The sequence below is a fragment of the Pleurodeles waltl genome, chromosome 1_2 (assembly GCF_031143425.1).
Source record: "Pleurodeles waltl isolate 20211129_DDA chromosome 1_2, aPleWal1.hap1.20221129, whole genome shotgun sequence".
Taxonomy (NCBI): domain Eukaryota; kingdom Metazoa; phylum Chordata; class Amphibia; order Caudata; family Salamandridae; genus Pleurodeles; species Pleurodeles waltl.
The window spans coordinates 418,271,710-418,286,893 of NC_090437.1; the positions used below are offsets into that span (position 1 = coordinate 418,271,710).

Here is a 15,184-nt window from a genome sequence, read left to right on the forward strand (position 1 = left end):
TAATCTGATCATCCGCTCCCCAGTTTTCATTTTCCATGTTGTGATGTTATTAATGGCAGAGTTTAGAAATAAAACGAATATATTTAAAAATGGTAAAAAATGCAAGAGGTTCTAAAGATCTGAAATCAATAAAAATTACCCCAACCATAATACTCCAAATAGACTGTATTAGTTTCTAAAATAAATCATATTGCTGCTGGTTGAAACCTAAGAGTCGAGTCTGCGGTCATTTTGCCTCTAGCTAAGTATTTCTAGTCAATGATGGTGTACTAAAAGTGGTTACTAGATAGGAGAGTAGGGTTACCTGATGTTACACTATGCCCCATTCCTATTGCAGCAGGTACTTAAAAAGACATACCTTCATTTATCTGGTATGAGCAAGGGTTGTATGTCGGAACAACGAGTGCTTCAACCACCCATGCCTGAACAAGGAGGTCGGAATAACGACCTTGTTGTTACCACTAATTGCTTTACCATGAATGCCTTAACAATAATTTTTCATTGTAAAGGCATTCCTGGTAAAGGCATTAGTGAACGGCATGCATGGTTTCAGCATGCGTCCTCCCTGGCCCCCCACACCTAAAACTTATCGTGACCCCCCCACCCACACAACCACCCCAACCCCCACCCCCAAAATTACCACAACCCCAACCCCCTCCCCTAAAACCTAAAGCACCCCAACACCCCACCCCTAAAACCTAAACCCTGACCTCCTGCCCCTAAACCTTAATCACCCGAGACCCCCACTCCACCCCCAAAAAAACAGCCCCAGTCCCAGCCCAACTTACCTCCTCCTTGATCGCGTTGACTCACTTCTTCTGTGCCTTAACCACTCATGTACGTGGTTCAGCACATGCGTGGTTAAGGCTCTGAACAAGGAAGTCTCGAAAAACAAAAGCGTTGTTTCGCTTTTGTTTTCCACGACTTCGTTGTTCAGGACTCGATGTTCGGGATGCTTCCCATGAGCAAGATGCTGTGGCATCAAGTCCTTTCCATGTGTGATGTTCACAATATAACCAATATTGTCTTTGAAATCGATGAGCAATGGATATAAGAGAAGCATACACACGTTCACAATTGCATAATATTTATTAGTATTAAAAAAGACAATTCACTATTTTTAAAGTACATGCAAATGAGATAACGAACTACGAAATTTGGGGGATTAATCAAGTTTATTGGATCTTATAGTAAAATAGTATGCAGGCTGTTGCTTTTGTCGGAGGTGGTGAATAATGCAGGCCATGAATGAATCAAAAGATACTTAAAAGTCCACATCGAATTCACACAGCTTCTCCAGGATATGGTCCTTGTTGGCTCCAGCAAATTCATAGAGCTGAAGAAATTTTGCACGGGGTGAAAAACATAAAGACAATGAGTTATGGTCATCATATACATGGTCACTTTCAAAAAATTGTGATAGGGAGGAAAGGACGGATTCAATTAATTCTAATTTCTTTTTTTTAAAAAATATGACAAATTATTCCTCACACACCTTATTCCTATTCACGAACACCTTTAGTGGATAAGTCATTATCATGACTGTTTACGAAAAAGCAAGGCAAAACTGCACAGATTTTACTTAAATCGTGATATGAGACTGAAATCTGTTTACATCAAAATGTAGTGATGCATTTTTTTAAATGTTACTGCAGAATTTTCATTTGAAGATGACCAGTTTTCCTTCAAAACATCTTCATTCTTATTGTGCTGGTCAGAAGGTGTTTTTCATATCACTTGGAGCTTACTAAAATGTACTTCCACGCAAAGGACTTTTAAAATAATTAGACATATTTAAGGGCATATTTACAAGAAAGTGGCACATCGGTCCCAATGTGCCATTTTTCTTGCGTGCCCCAACTGCTACCTAAAGACACCATGGTACCACCATATTTACAATATGCACCATTGCAGTCATTAGGGCAACAGCGTCAAAAATCTTGATACTTTTATGGTGATTTGGAAGATTATCGCCAAAGATTATGGTGTCAATCCTGCAAAGTAAAGGAAGGCCTATTGAAAACAATGGGAGCATCATTTTAACGCCTGCCTTAGGCAGGCTTTAAAAATTATGCTAAAAATGGCGCCCCCCTTGCATTCATTATGCCTGGCGCAGGCAAAATTTGGCGCAAAGGGTTACAAAGTGGTGCAGTGCATTCATTTCGCCACTTTGTAAATATGGTGTGACGAAAAGGCTACTTAACACCATGTTAGCATTAAAAAAGTGACACTATTGTGACAAAAAATGGTGCAATGGGCTTGTAAATATGGCCCTTAATGTTTCATAAATTTGCTGCAGCAAACGGTATGTTCTCCAGCATATTTCTGAACTCTTACATTTTGAAAAACTTCAAACATTTTCAGAAAATGTGTCTCACTTATATTCTGCACTTTGGGAAAGTAGCATGCAGTCAGATCTATGAAAGTGTCCCTTTGGCAATGTACAGAGATACCGTGCCCCATGCTGACCCCTTGGTAATCATTGCATTTCTCTGTTTTAAATGAAGAACCAGTTCACAAATTCTCAGAACTTTGCAATGTTTTTATCAATTCTGATGAGAGAATGTTGAGCCATTAATCTAGCTTTACTAATGCATTGTATAACAACAGATAATCTCTAGTCTGCTTCGTTTGACCTTTTCTTGCCACAGTATGTTCAAACTTGGGGGTAGTTAGTCACTGTCCTTACATAGTTCATATGATATTCACAATATGTGTGCCCTTGTTACATTTTAAATTGTTAGGGCCTTACTCTTACCTAGATGTGCTAATACCTAGACCCTAAATATATGTCAAGAACTGCATTAACAATACTGTACCTTTATTGGGCCTCTGTAGTACTGGAATGCTGGTAAACCCGTGATTCCAAAAGCGTCAATACATTCCTGCCAAAAAATGAATGGATTACATTTCGCAATTTCCTATGCACAGAGTATTTCTTTTTTATTCATTTTGATATCACAGCAGTCGTTGCGTGCAATGGAGACCGACCGGTGGTTCATTGTTTGCTGAAGCATCAAATAACCATTTTACATTCACCCTACAATCTTTATAAAACGTTCACCCTTACAAACGTCATCTATCAAAAAATTATTATGTGCGCATGAAGAACTAGGGGGCATATTTATACTTGTTTTGCCCCGAATTTGCGTCATTTTTTTACGCAAATTCAGTGCAAAACTAACTTCATATTTATACTTTAGCGCTAGAGTTTAAGTCATTTTTGGGATGTGGAAACCTACTTTGCGGCAATGAGATGTAAAGTAGGCGTTCCCGTGCAAAAAATGACTCTAAGGCCCATATTTATACTTTTTTAGCACCGCATTTGCGTCATTTTTTGATGCAAAATTGGCGCAAACTTACAAAATACAATGGTATTTTGTAAGTTTGCGCCAATTTTGCATCAATGGTCAGGTCAATGGTGGAATAATTAGTAGACCAGCAATCAGCTCCTGTGCCCCCTGGGCAGTCACTAGAAGTGATTATCTGATATTTGAACATGAGGCAAGTTCCTGTCCTCTAAGGTCTAGAATGGCAGCTGTGTTGTTTATGAATCAAACCCTGCTCTCTGCTCTTAATGCAGACTGCATTAGTGAAGGTCACAATGATCTGGCCAGGCAACAAAGCAAGGACCTTTTATGTGGTTCTGTAACATGCACCTAGAAAGCAGACAGTGTTTGTACTTGTAGTGACCAATCCGAGCATCCAGACAGCAGGTGCCAGGTCATGATTTCTTTATATTCTATGTGTAAGGGACTAAGCCTTCATTTAGCTAGGGGTGGTGTTCCTGCTGTCATTCTTTGTACAGTTAATTATAATTTGCCGATTCTCTGATCAGGTAGCGCCCTGGCCTACAATGCAACAAATTGGCAAGGGATCCTAGTGCCAAAAAGTAAGCAGCAGATTTATCAATGAGCTGTGGCGCCCTTGCACTACGCAAGGGGGTGCAAGGTGGATGCAACTACTCAGTCCAATTTATCAAACCCCGCAAGGCCACCTTGCATGGCCCTGCGTGGCTTCATAAATCTAAAGTAACTCAATGCAGCACAAATCGCTGTGTTGTGGTACTCTTCAGTAGGGAGGCTTCCATGGGTGGAGTTTGGGTGTTCCCAAGCCTCCACAAGTGGATTTTGATGCATTCCCAGATTTACTGTAACTGATCAAAATGCCAGGTGATGAGTAACAAGGAGAAATATCTTTATTTCTTCTTATTTTTCCTCTATCTATGAGTGCTGCGTTCTACAGCACACATGGAGGAAAATCCCTCAGAAGATTGTTTTGTGCCAGAAGGTGCCCCTTCCTACACAATAACAATTATATCCTCAGTGCAGGCACCCTTGCACTATGGCCCAAGGGTGCCTGAGATGGCACTAAACAGCACATTGTGCACCAGTGCAAGGTAATGGCACGAATGTTAAATAATTCCTGCCCTTTCATGCTGCGCAATAAGGTGGCTTGCTGCACTGCATGAAAGTTTGATAAATATGGCCCCAAATATCATAACCATTGCCTGGCCCTTATCAATCTGGTGAAACATTGTGGCCCGTATTTATACTCCGTTTGCGCCGAATTAGCGTCGTTTTTTTCGACGCAAATTCGGCGCAAAACTAACGCCATATTTATACTTTGGCGTTAGACGCGTCTAGTGCCAAAGTATGGGCAAATAGCGTCATTTTTTTGCGTGAACGCCTTCCTTGCGTTAATGAGATGCAAGGAAGGCGTTCCCGTCGAAAAAAATGACGGCGACGCAAATGCGGCGTATTTATACTCCCGGGCAAAAATCACGCCCGGGAGTGGTCGGGTCAAAAAACCCCGCATTTGCGCCACTTTTTAACGCCTGGGTCAGGGTAGGCGTTAAGGGGCCTGTGGGCTCAAAATGAGCCCAAAGGTGCCCTCCCCTGCCCCCAGGTACCCCCCCTGCCACCCTTGCCCACCCCAGGAGGACACCCAAGGATGGAGGGACCCACCCCAGGGACATTCAGGTAAGTTCAGGTAAGTATAATTTTTCATATTTTTTAATTTTCTTTGGTGGAATAGGGGGGCCTTATTTGGCCTTATTTGTGCCCCCCTACATGCCACTATGCCCAATGACCATGCCCAGGGGACATAAGTCCCCTGGGCGTGGCGATTGGGCAAGGGGGCATGACTCCTGTCTTTACTAAGACAGGAGTCATTTAAATGGCGTCTGGGCGTCGAAAAAAATGGCGCAAATCGGGTTGAGGCGATTTTTTTGCCTCAACCTGACTTGCCCCATTTTAAGACGCCCTAACGCCATTTTCCCCCTACGCCGGCGCTGCCTGGTCTACGTGGTTTTTTTCCACGCACACCAGGCAGCGCCGGTCTGCTAGCGCCGGCTAACGCCATTCCATAAATACGGCGCCCGCATGGTGCTTCAGAATGGCGTTAGACGGCGCTAAATTTTTTGACGCTAAACTGCGTTAGCGCAGTTTAGCGTCAAAAAGTATAAATATGGGCCTGTATCTTCCTATCACATTAAATAATGGTTACTATTCGCAGCATATTAACATTTTAGAACAAAAACAAAGGTACCACTGGTGAGCCAGTCTGTTTCCCAGACAGCTTTTTCAGAGCTATTCAGCTCTAAATGTTCCACCAGTATCTGTCATGTACTGATTCTTGTGTGTGCTGTGTGTGGGAGGTTACAGATGGGGAACAAGAGATATGTGTCTCTAAGGCCTCAATTAACATTTAATATTGCATTAATATAAAACACGCCTCAATACTCATCAACAACATGCATCCCTCAGTACTGCACTATTCATGAAAAGACTCCATAAGGTCCAAAACTCGGCAGAAAGACCACGTCTCTCAACACCTGAGAAACCTCTATTGGCTCCCCATCCATGTGAAATGTCAGTTCAAGCTTTTAACCCATGCCTACAAGTCACTCCACGATCTGAGCTTCCACTGACCTCCCAGAAACCTCCACGCCGCTCACCGAGCCCTTGCACAAGTACCATGAACCAGATGCTGCCGCACCGGATGTCGCTCCTTTTCTTACTCAGCTGCCAAGTCCGAACGCCCCCCCCTCCACCTGAGCACCTCTCCCTCCCTAACCTACTTCAGGAAGGGGCTCAAAGCCTGGCTTTTTCGACCGTGGCACAGTGCCCTGATACAGATTGATTAATTGATTGAATGACACGTAATCATACAATATTGTACTAGGGGAACCAGGCTTGGTACTATGGGGAAGCATTTTACTGGCACATATTATCTTGCCCTTTGCACCTCTCCTTCCATATTCTCAAAGGTGGAATCTGGCTGTCGCACAACCTGGAGGCCATTTTGCACGTTGTATCCTAATCCCTCCTCACAGTATGGGTAGCATCACATGCTAGTTGTGGCTAGGGTGGTATCTACTAATCTTGAGCATGCAGCTGAATTCAAGGCCTTAGAATAGAGTGTGTCTTTTTGTGCAACAAAGGATCTTTCTGACCTTTTGCTCCCAATTAGTTCCTGTTCGGGTAGCACAACTGACTACACAGAAAGATGGCTACACCCTGCGGTGGGAGGGGGAACGATTTGTCAAAGCCAGTGCTTTCAAAACAGCCTTCTGACCTCCAATTGAGCAGGTCCTTCAGCTGTGAGAAAAACACTTCAGTATCTTAGCACTAAAATGAGGAAGAGTCAATGTAAAGACAATTACTGGATGTAATCTAGCTGTTATCAAGGAGTCACTCGTGCTAGAGCCTTCTTCCAGCTACTCAAAGTTGTTTGTCTCAAAATGGGGACTAACATGTGGACATGGCTTACCAGCCCAAAAACTGCATGGGATACCTGTCTCTGGCAGAGTAACAGACCCTTATCCCATTACATTTATATTCTGCAAGTGGTAAGTGGGACCTATGATCCTTCACCAGTCTGTCGAGGGTGTCTGGGTGTGAGGAGAATTTCAACCTGAAAAGGGATAGTTACCTCCAGTCCAGTCAAATTGCAGGTGATAGTAGGGGATCAGACTGTGCAGAGGCCAACATCCCTTGTCTGGCTAAAGTAAAAACCGTCTCCTCTCTTCCCTCCCCTGTAGTCTGCGCTGGGTGACTCGTAATGAGGATCTAACATTGCAACTAAAGAAAGGGAAGGACATTCCCAGTCAAGGAATATGCTGCACCAAAAAAAAAACTTTCTTGCAATTAAAACAACTCACAATTCAGGTCTTATTCTGCTTGAGACATAAAAAGCTCATGCACCTGCGTGAGACAGTTTTGAAATACATGTAATTATTATTTTATTATATCATCATTATTATATAGTTATGATACGCCCAGATAATTGATGAGTTAACAACTGTTCTCGTTTTTCTTTCTCCAATTTCTTATAATCCATACACATGCTAAGCTCTGTAGGGTATTCCAAATCATCAACATCCTTTGAAAAACCTTTTTATGTAAATTCCATTCTCTTGCATTCATATGGAATCTTCTGAACATGTCTTTGATTAAAGGAAACCAGGTCATCTACCTTCTGCTAAATCATCGATAAACTCAAACTAACATAAGTCACTCTTTCCGAAATACCTAGAAACAGACCTAAATATTCATGGTTAGATAGTGTGGGCAAATACCGGTTGTTAGAATCTGTTGGGTTTGTTCAGTAAGTAGCTCTTTGTTAAAATTGTTTAGGGGCCCACTTTTCTTGAACCCTTTACCACCCCCCGCCACCATGTGTGTGCTGTATTTAAAATACTGCACACCATGGTGCAGGGTAGAGGGCAATAGCAAAAAAATTTATGACGCTATTGATGTACTCTGCAGGAGTAGTGCCTGCTCTGAACAGGCATTAAAAGTGCTGGAAAAAATGCCGAAAAGAGATTCCTTTCTGCCATTTTTTCAGCGCCTTAACGGAGGAACTCCCCCCTTGCATACATTATGCCTGGTGCAGGCATAATGTGGTGCAAGGGTTTACATAGTGGCGCTATAGATTCATTGCACCACTATGTAAATATGGCGTGGGGATTTTGGTAATCTAACCAAACATTAGTGTAAAAAAAATGACACTAATGTGTTGGTAGATGGCGCTAGGGGCTCTTAAAAATGCCCCTTTGTGTTTGAGCATTTCACCTTCATGTGTTTGCATATATACATACATATACATATACATTGCTTGGTACTGCAGGATTTGCATTAGCATTGTAACTAGAGGTGGGAAAACCGCTGAAAGCTGGAGCTAGGCTCAAGCCTGTAGCCTCACTCGGACTCTGCTAGGGGTCCTTTTGGAACCTTGAGCCCATAACTAGATGAGCTTTCATGTGGCTTCTGTCTGACTACCTCCCCTCCTCATGTCTGGATGTGGCATTACAGCCAGAGCTGCCAACATCAGACGAGTATTGGCGTCAGTAGAGCATCCTGTGAATCACTTAATCACCTTGTTCTTGTACACAATGAATGGTGACCTTGTGTAATGTAACTGGTGCTCCTATAAAGCGCTCCAATATCTCCAGGTCCAGTACGCTATATATAAAAACTGTAGAAAAATGCACAAGAACAAAGCCTTAACATGAGAAAAGACAAATAGATACCCAATTAGTGGCTGATTTTCACAAAGTAAAATTAGAAAACCTGGACAAATTGAGCCTTCCTAGCTTTAATCGTGTGACCAAGAGCAAATATTTTATTTCACTAAAACTCTTGTTTTCTTTGTTATCGTTTATGAAAGCACTTTCAAGTATGAGAGTTCAGATTAACAGATGTACAAAACCCGTTGTGTGTGATTTAATAGGCTATAATGTTGCTTTCTAGTAATCTGGGCCACGTGCAGGTTTTACATGACAATTGACTTGTCTCTTAGCTCACTAAGGGCCAGATTTACAAGGCCCTTGCACCTCTTAGCGCCACTTTTGCGGCACAAAAAAATCCACAAATGTGACGCTAACGGGTCTCTATTTAGCGCCATATTTACAAGGTGGGGCAAACTTGGTTTGCTCCACCTTGTAAACCCTTTGTGCCACATCATGCATAATATATGCATGATGTATGCAAAGTGGGCGTCCTCTTGTTAGAGGGTCGCTAAAATGGCACAATGGAATCTAAAAGAGACCATTGCGGCATCTCTAGCGTAATTTTTAATGCCTGCTTGACGCAGGCATTAAAATGAGACTCCCATTGAGTTCAATTATCCTCTTAACACTATACTGGATTAGCCTCATTTTTTTTTTTTACGCTAATCCAGTATAGTGTTACAATAGCGTCAAAAAAATTATGCTATTGCCCCTAACATGTGCCATGGTGCGCCGTATTGTAAATACGGCGCTACCATGGTGGTGTTAAGGGATGCAAGGGGGCCTCAAGAAAAGTGGCTACTAGTGATGCGCCACTTTCTTGTAAATATGGCCCTAAGTGCCACATTTAGGGAAACTTTTTGCCGCAAATGTGACACTAACGGGTCACTACCATAGCAGCATATTTACAAGGTGGTGCAAATCTAGGCTGGGAACGCAAGGGGGCCACAAGAAAAGTGGTGCATCACTTGTGATGCACCACATTCTTGTATATATGGCCCTAAGGGCCAGATTTACAAGGCCCTTGTGCCCCTTAGCGCCACTTTTGCGGCAAAATGTTTGCCGCAAATGTGACACTAACAGGCCACTACCAAAGTGCCATATTTACAACGTGGGGCAAACTAGGTTTGCCCCACCTTGTAAACCCTTTGCGCCACATCATGCAAAATATATGCAATATATACCCTCGTGAGAGGGTCGCTAAAAATGGTGCAATGGTATCTACAAGCTTCCATTGCACCATTTCTAGCGTCATTTTTTACGCCTGCTTAAAGCAGTCATTAAAATGAGGCTCCCATTGATTTCAATAGGCCTCTTAACACTATACTGGATTAGTGTCATTTTTTTTTATGCTAATCCAGTATAGCTTTACAATAGCATTAAAAAAATTACGATATTGTCCCTAACATGCGCCATGGTGCGCCATATTGTAAATACAGCTTTACCATGGTGATGTTAAGGGACGCAAGGGGCCACTAGAAAAGTGATACATCACTACTGCTGCGCCACTTTCTTGTAAAAATGGCCCTATAACTTTTAATAAGAAAGTCTCAGTGCTATAATGTGACATATTAATGTCAAAGCTTACACATGTTAGCGAAATACACTTTTTTAATTTTGAAGAGACTATCTTCATATTTTACGTGTTTTGTTGTTTGACTTATTTAGCAAACATTTTCAGGGCTTGGCTCCTGAATGGGCTCTAAGATCTGAGCCAGACCACTGGCTCTGGCTCGCCTTTTCATGTTTATTTATTGGCTCGCCCACCTCTAATTGTCACACAGTTTAAAGGCACTTAAAATATCACGCCCCATGGAATCAATGGTTGACTCAGTCCTGCCCCAGTTAAAATTTGGAATTGCAGACAACAAAAAGATGATAGCAAAAACAAATACACAGGTCACCAGCCTTTCATGGTTTTGCGTACAAATTCCTGCATAATTTCAAATGCTTACCTTTACTTCTTCTGTGTTAATTTTAAGGAAAACTATATGTGGGCGTTCTTCAGCCAATCCCTATAAAATAAATGCAAAAGATATTTAGTTTTAAGCAGTGTAACTTATTTTAGCTCGTTCTATTGATTGTTGTTATGTGGTCAACGTCATTGCATAAGTCCATGAAATGAGGTCCAGGAAACTAAGGGCCATATTTATACTTTTAGACGCAAACCAGCGCCAGGGCAGATTTGTGTCAAAAGGTTTACTGCTGGCTAACGCCATTCCAATGCACCAGCCGGGCCCCTTATTTATGGAATGACGTTAGCCGGTGCTGAGGCCTGGTTTGCATTAAAATAAATGACGGTAACCGGGCAGGGGAGGCGAAGGGAAGTCTGGGGGTTGTGCGTCAAAGAATGGTGCAAGTCAGGTTAGAGTCAAAAATATTGGCTGTAACCTGACTTGCGCCATTTCTTTACGCACAACCCCCATGGAAATGACTCCTGTCTTAGCGAAGACACGAGTTATGCCCCCCTGCCCAATGGCCATGCCCAGAGGCCATTGGGCACAGTGGCATGTAGGGGGGCCCAAGTTAGGCCCCCCTATGCCACATAAAAAAAAAGAAATTATACTTACCTGCACTTACCTGCACCCACCATGGATGGGTCCCCCATCCATGGTTGTCCTCCAGGGGTGGGCTAAGGTGGCAGGGGGTTTCCCACCATGGAAAAGAGCCCACAGGACCCTTAGGCCCGTATTTATACTCCGTTTGCACCGAATTAGCGTCGTTTTTTTCGACGCAAATTCGGCGCAAAACTAACGCCATATTTATACTTTGGCGTTAGACGCGTCTAGCGCCAAAGTATGGGCAAATAGCGTCATTTTTTTGCGTGAACGCCTTCCTTGCGTTAATGAGATGCAAGGAAGGCGTTCCCGTCTAAAAAAATGACGGCGACGCAAATGCGTCGTATTTATACTCCCGGGCAAAAATCACGCCCGGGAGTGGTCGGGTCAAAAAACCCCGCATTTGCGCCACTTTTTAACGCCTGGGTCAGGGTAGGCGTTAAGGGGCCTGTGGGCTCAAAATGAGCCCACAGGTGCACTCCCATGCCCCCAGGGACCCCCCCTGCCACCCTTGCCCACCCCAGGAGGACACCCAAGGATGGAGGGACCCATCCCAGGGACATTCAGGTAAGTTCAGGTAAGTATAATTTTTTATTTTTTTTGGTGGCATAGGGGGGCCTTATTTGTGCCCCCCTACATGCCACTATGCCCAATGACCATGCCCAGGGGACATAGGTCCCCTGGGCATGGCCATTGGGCAAGGGGGCATGACTCCTGTCTTTACTAAGACAGGAGTCATTTAAATGGCGTCTGGGCGTCGAAAAAAATGGTGCAAATCGGGTTGAGGCGATTTTTTTGCCTCAACCTGACTTGCCCCATTTTAAGACGCCCTAACGCCATTTTCCCCCTACGCCGGCGCTGCCTGGTCTACGTGGTTTTTTTCCACGCACACCAGGCAGCGCCGGTCTGCTAGCGCCGGCTAACGCCATTCCATAAATACGGCGCCCGCATGGCGCTTCAGAATGGCGTTAGACGGCGCTAAATTTTTTGACGCTAAACTGCGTTAGCGCAGTTTAGCGTCAAAAAGTATAAATATGGGCCTTAATGCCTGCCCTGACCCAGGCATTAAAAGACTGCGCCAATCCAGCTGGGCGCCTTGTTTTCAGGCCCGCCTCCTCCTGTGCGTCATTTTGACGCGGGAGTATAAGTAAGGCGCACATGCCTTTGAGTCATTTTTTGCACAGGAACGCCTACCTTGCATGTCATTAGCGCAAGGTAGGTTTTCACGTACAAAAAATGACTCAAACTCCATCACTTTGGCGCTGTTCAGGTCTAGCGCCAAAGTGTAAATATGGAGTTAAGTTTGTGCCGCATTTGCGTGAAAAAAAAAGGATGCACATCCGGGGCAAACAGAGCACAAATATGGGCTTAAATTCTCTGAATGCGCATATTTGCAAAAATGAAGCGAAATCAATTGGCAATATTTGTGCTGAAACCACGCAATCTTATTTTACCCTGGTCTTTGTTTTATCTTCCGCTTCACCTTTAAAGTAATCAAAAGTATTTTTTGCTTCCTACGTATGTAAAGAGGGAAAATATAGAGCAATTGCGGCACGCTCCTATTTTCATCCTTGTACAAATGTTTATCTAATATGGACTGACAGAAGTCCTGTCATGTAGCATGGACTGAGGCATACCCCACTTACTATTAAGCAGCAACCAATGTAAATTCTAGATACTCTGAGACATGATGGAAAATATAGACCACAAAGTAGCAAGAGAGCTCAGGGAATACACCCTAATCCACAATACGCACAGCACACATTTTTCTAAATTTGAATATTGTAATATTGAAGCCCATTGAAGACAAAGAAGAGGCCAATAATTGCTAGTAGAAACCTTTTATTCCAATATTCCACTGCTAGTCCTTCTCTCGTTATGGGGTTATACTTCAATAGCAGCATAGCCCTTCTGCCACTGGTTATATTAGTTGTTAAAGGCCTTCTCCCCTTGTATAGGCCCACACGTGTTGCTCGATCCTGTAACGTCTGAAGAGGGCCTTTAACAACTATCATCGCTCTCGAGTATGAGTATGAGCCGGAATGTTCAGAGAGAGAACCTGTAGAGGAAGAAACTTTCTAGGGGGGCCGAGGCATTCTCCACTGCTCCACTGGAGATACATACCTCTAAGTGACAGCTCGAGGTTTGGGACAAAAGCAGTGGATAGTTCAAATTAATATATGTATGAGCAGTCTGAGCTGCTGGCCGTTGTTCCCCTAGAATTTCTTAGAACCTTGACATTTCCAGGACTCATTGGTCCTGACGTCCTGCCAACAAAGAGTTTTTGATCTCCAAAATGGAATTGTAACTGATTTGACATGTTTGATCACTGCTTTCTGGTGAGATATCACCTTGTCCTGGTAGTTGTTGACCACCTGTCTGGCAGCAAATCAAGGGTCAGTCTACATAGATGTGCTGGTTGTTCTCCCTGATAGTGGTGAAGTAAGCCCAAAGACGTTTCTACATCCATTCTTTAGTGCTGGGCTGATTTCCCTGAAGATCCAGCAATGCCTCGTCAACTGAAAATTCTAGGGCTATGGACAGGACAGCTTGGACTGAAAAACAAGGGCCTCACTTACGAGGCCCTTGTGTCACAGGAACGTCACTGTTAGTGACACTCCCATGGCGTAATGCCCTGTGCTATATTTAAAAATGCACCATTAAGCCACTTTTTGTGGCTTAATGCCACCTTGTAAATACAGCCCTTTTACACACATCACTTAGGCCCATATTTATACTTTTTGACGCACAACTGCGCCAACGCAGTTGTGCGTCAAAAATTTTAACGCCGGCTAACGCCATTCCAAAGCGCCATGCGGGCGCCGTATTTATTGAATGACGTTAGCCGGCGCTGCGGACTGGTGTGCGTCAAAAAAAATGACTCACACCAGGCAGCGCCGGCGTAGGGGAAAATGGAGCTTGGGCGTAAAAAAATGGTGCAAGTCAGGCTGAGGCAAAATTTTGGCCTCAATCCGATTTGCGCCATTTTTTTTGACGCCCAACCCCCATTGAAATGACTCCTGTCTTAGCAAAGACAGGAGTCATGCCCCCTTGCCCAATGGCCATGCCCAGGGGACTTATGTCCCCTGGGCATGGTCATTGGGCATAGTGGCATGTAGGAGGGCACAAATCAGGCCCCCCTATGCCACAAAAACAATACGAAAAAAAATACCTACCTGCACTTACCTTTCTTTCCCTGGGATGGGTCCCTCCATCCTTGGGTGTCCTCCTGGGGTGGGCAAGGGTGGCAGGGGGTGTCCCTGGGGGCATGGGAGGGCACATCTGGGCTCCTTCTGTGCCCACAGGTCCCTTAACGCCTGCCCTGACCCAGGCGTTAAAAAACGGCACCCATCAGGCTGGGCGCCGTTTTTTAAGGCCTGCCCCCTCCTGTGCGTCAAAATGACATCACAGTATAAATAAGGCGCACAGGCCTTAAAGTCATTTTTTAGGAGGGAACGCCTACCTTGCATATAATTAACGCAAGGCTGGTTCCCCCTTCTAAAAAATGGCGCACATGGTGGAACTTTGACGTCCACTGCGTCGGACATCAAAGTATAAATATGGGGCAGTGTTTGCGCCGAATGTGCGTCAAACATTTTGACGCACATTCGGTGCAAACAGAGTATAAATATGCCCCTTAGTGTGTAAGGGTGATGCAATAGGTGCTGCTGTGGGCATTACACTGCATTTGCATTTTGCATTGCATTTTGATGCTGCCCCAGATTTACGATAAATCGTAAACCTGAGACAGCACCAAAAACTAACCAAAAACTAACACCACCTCAGGGGTGGCGTTAGCATGGAGTAACAAGGAGAAATACTTTTATTTCTTCTCGTTTTTTTTTTTCTATGTGTGCTGAATTCAGCAGCACAAATAGAAAGAGCAAAACACCATCAATGATTGTTTATGTGCAGAAAGGTGTCCCTTGCACATAAACAATCATTCCCTGCAACACAGGCATCCTTGCACTATTGTGCAAGGGTGCCATCGTTGGAGCTAAGCTGCTAATTTTAGCATCAACGCTAGGGGAAACACAGGTTTGTGGGCTAGTTTTGTAAATACGGCGCATCCCTACATTTCTGAAGTGATGCGGTGCTGGCAATTTTGGCA

At 43.9% G+C, this 15,184-nt stretch overlaps 1 protein-coding gene across 1 annotated transcript in view; it reads right to left on the minus strand.

Annotated features, from left to right (window-relative positions):
• Nucleotides 1-1,156: 1,156 nt before the first annotated feature.
• The window catches only part of LOC138300759 (thioredoxin-like), a 38,149-nt gene continuing 24,121 nt past the window's right edge, over nucleotides 1,157-15,184 (minus strand). The window contains exons 3-5 of the mRNA XM_069240519.1: nucleotides 10,471-10,530; nucleotides 2,820-2,885; nucleotides 1,157-1,336 (exon numbers count right to left, since the gene is read on the minus strand). Coding sequence (XP_069096620.1) covers nucleotides 1,265-1,336; nucleotides 2,820-2,885; nucleotides 10,471-10,530 — 198 coding nt within the window. The 3' untranslated portion in view covers nucleotides 1,157-1,264. The remainder of the gene's footprint in view (nucleotides 1,337-2,819; nucleotides 2,886-10,470; nucleotides 10,531-15,184) is intronic.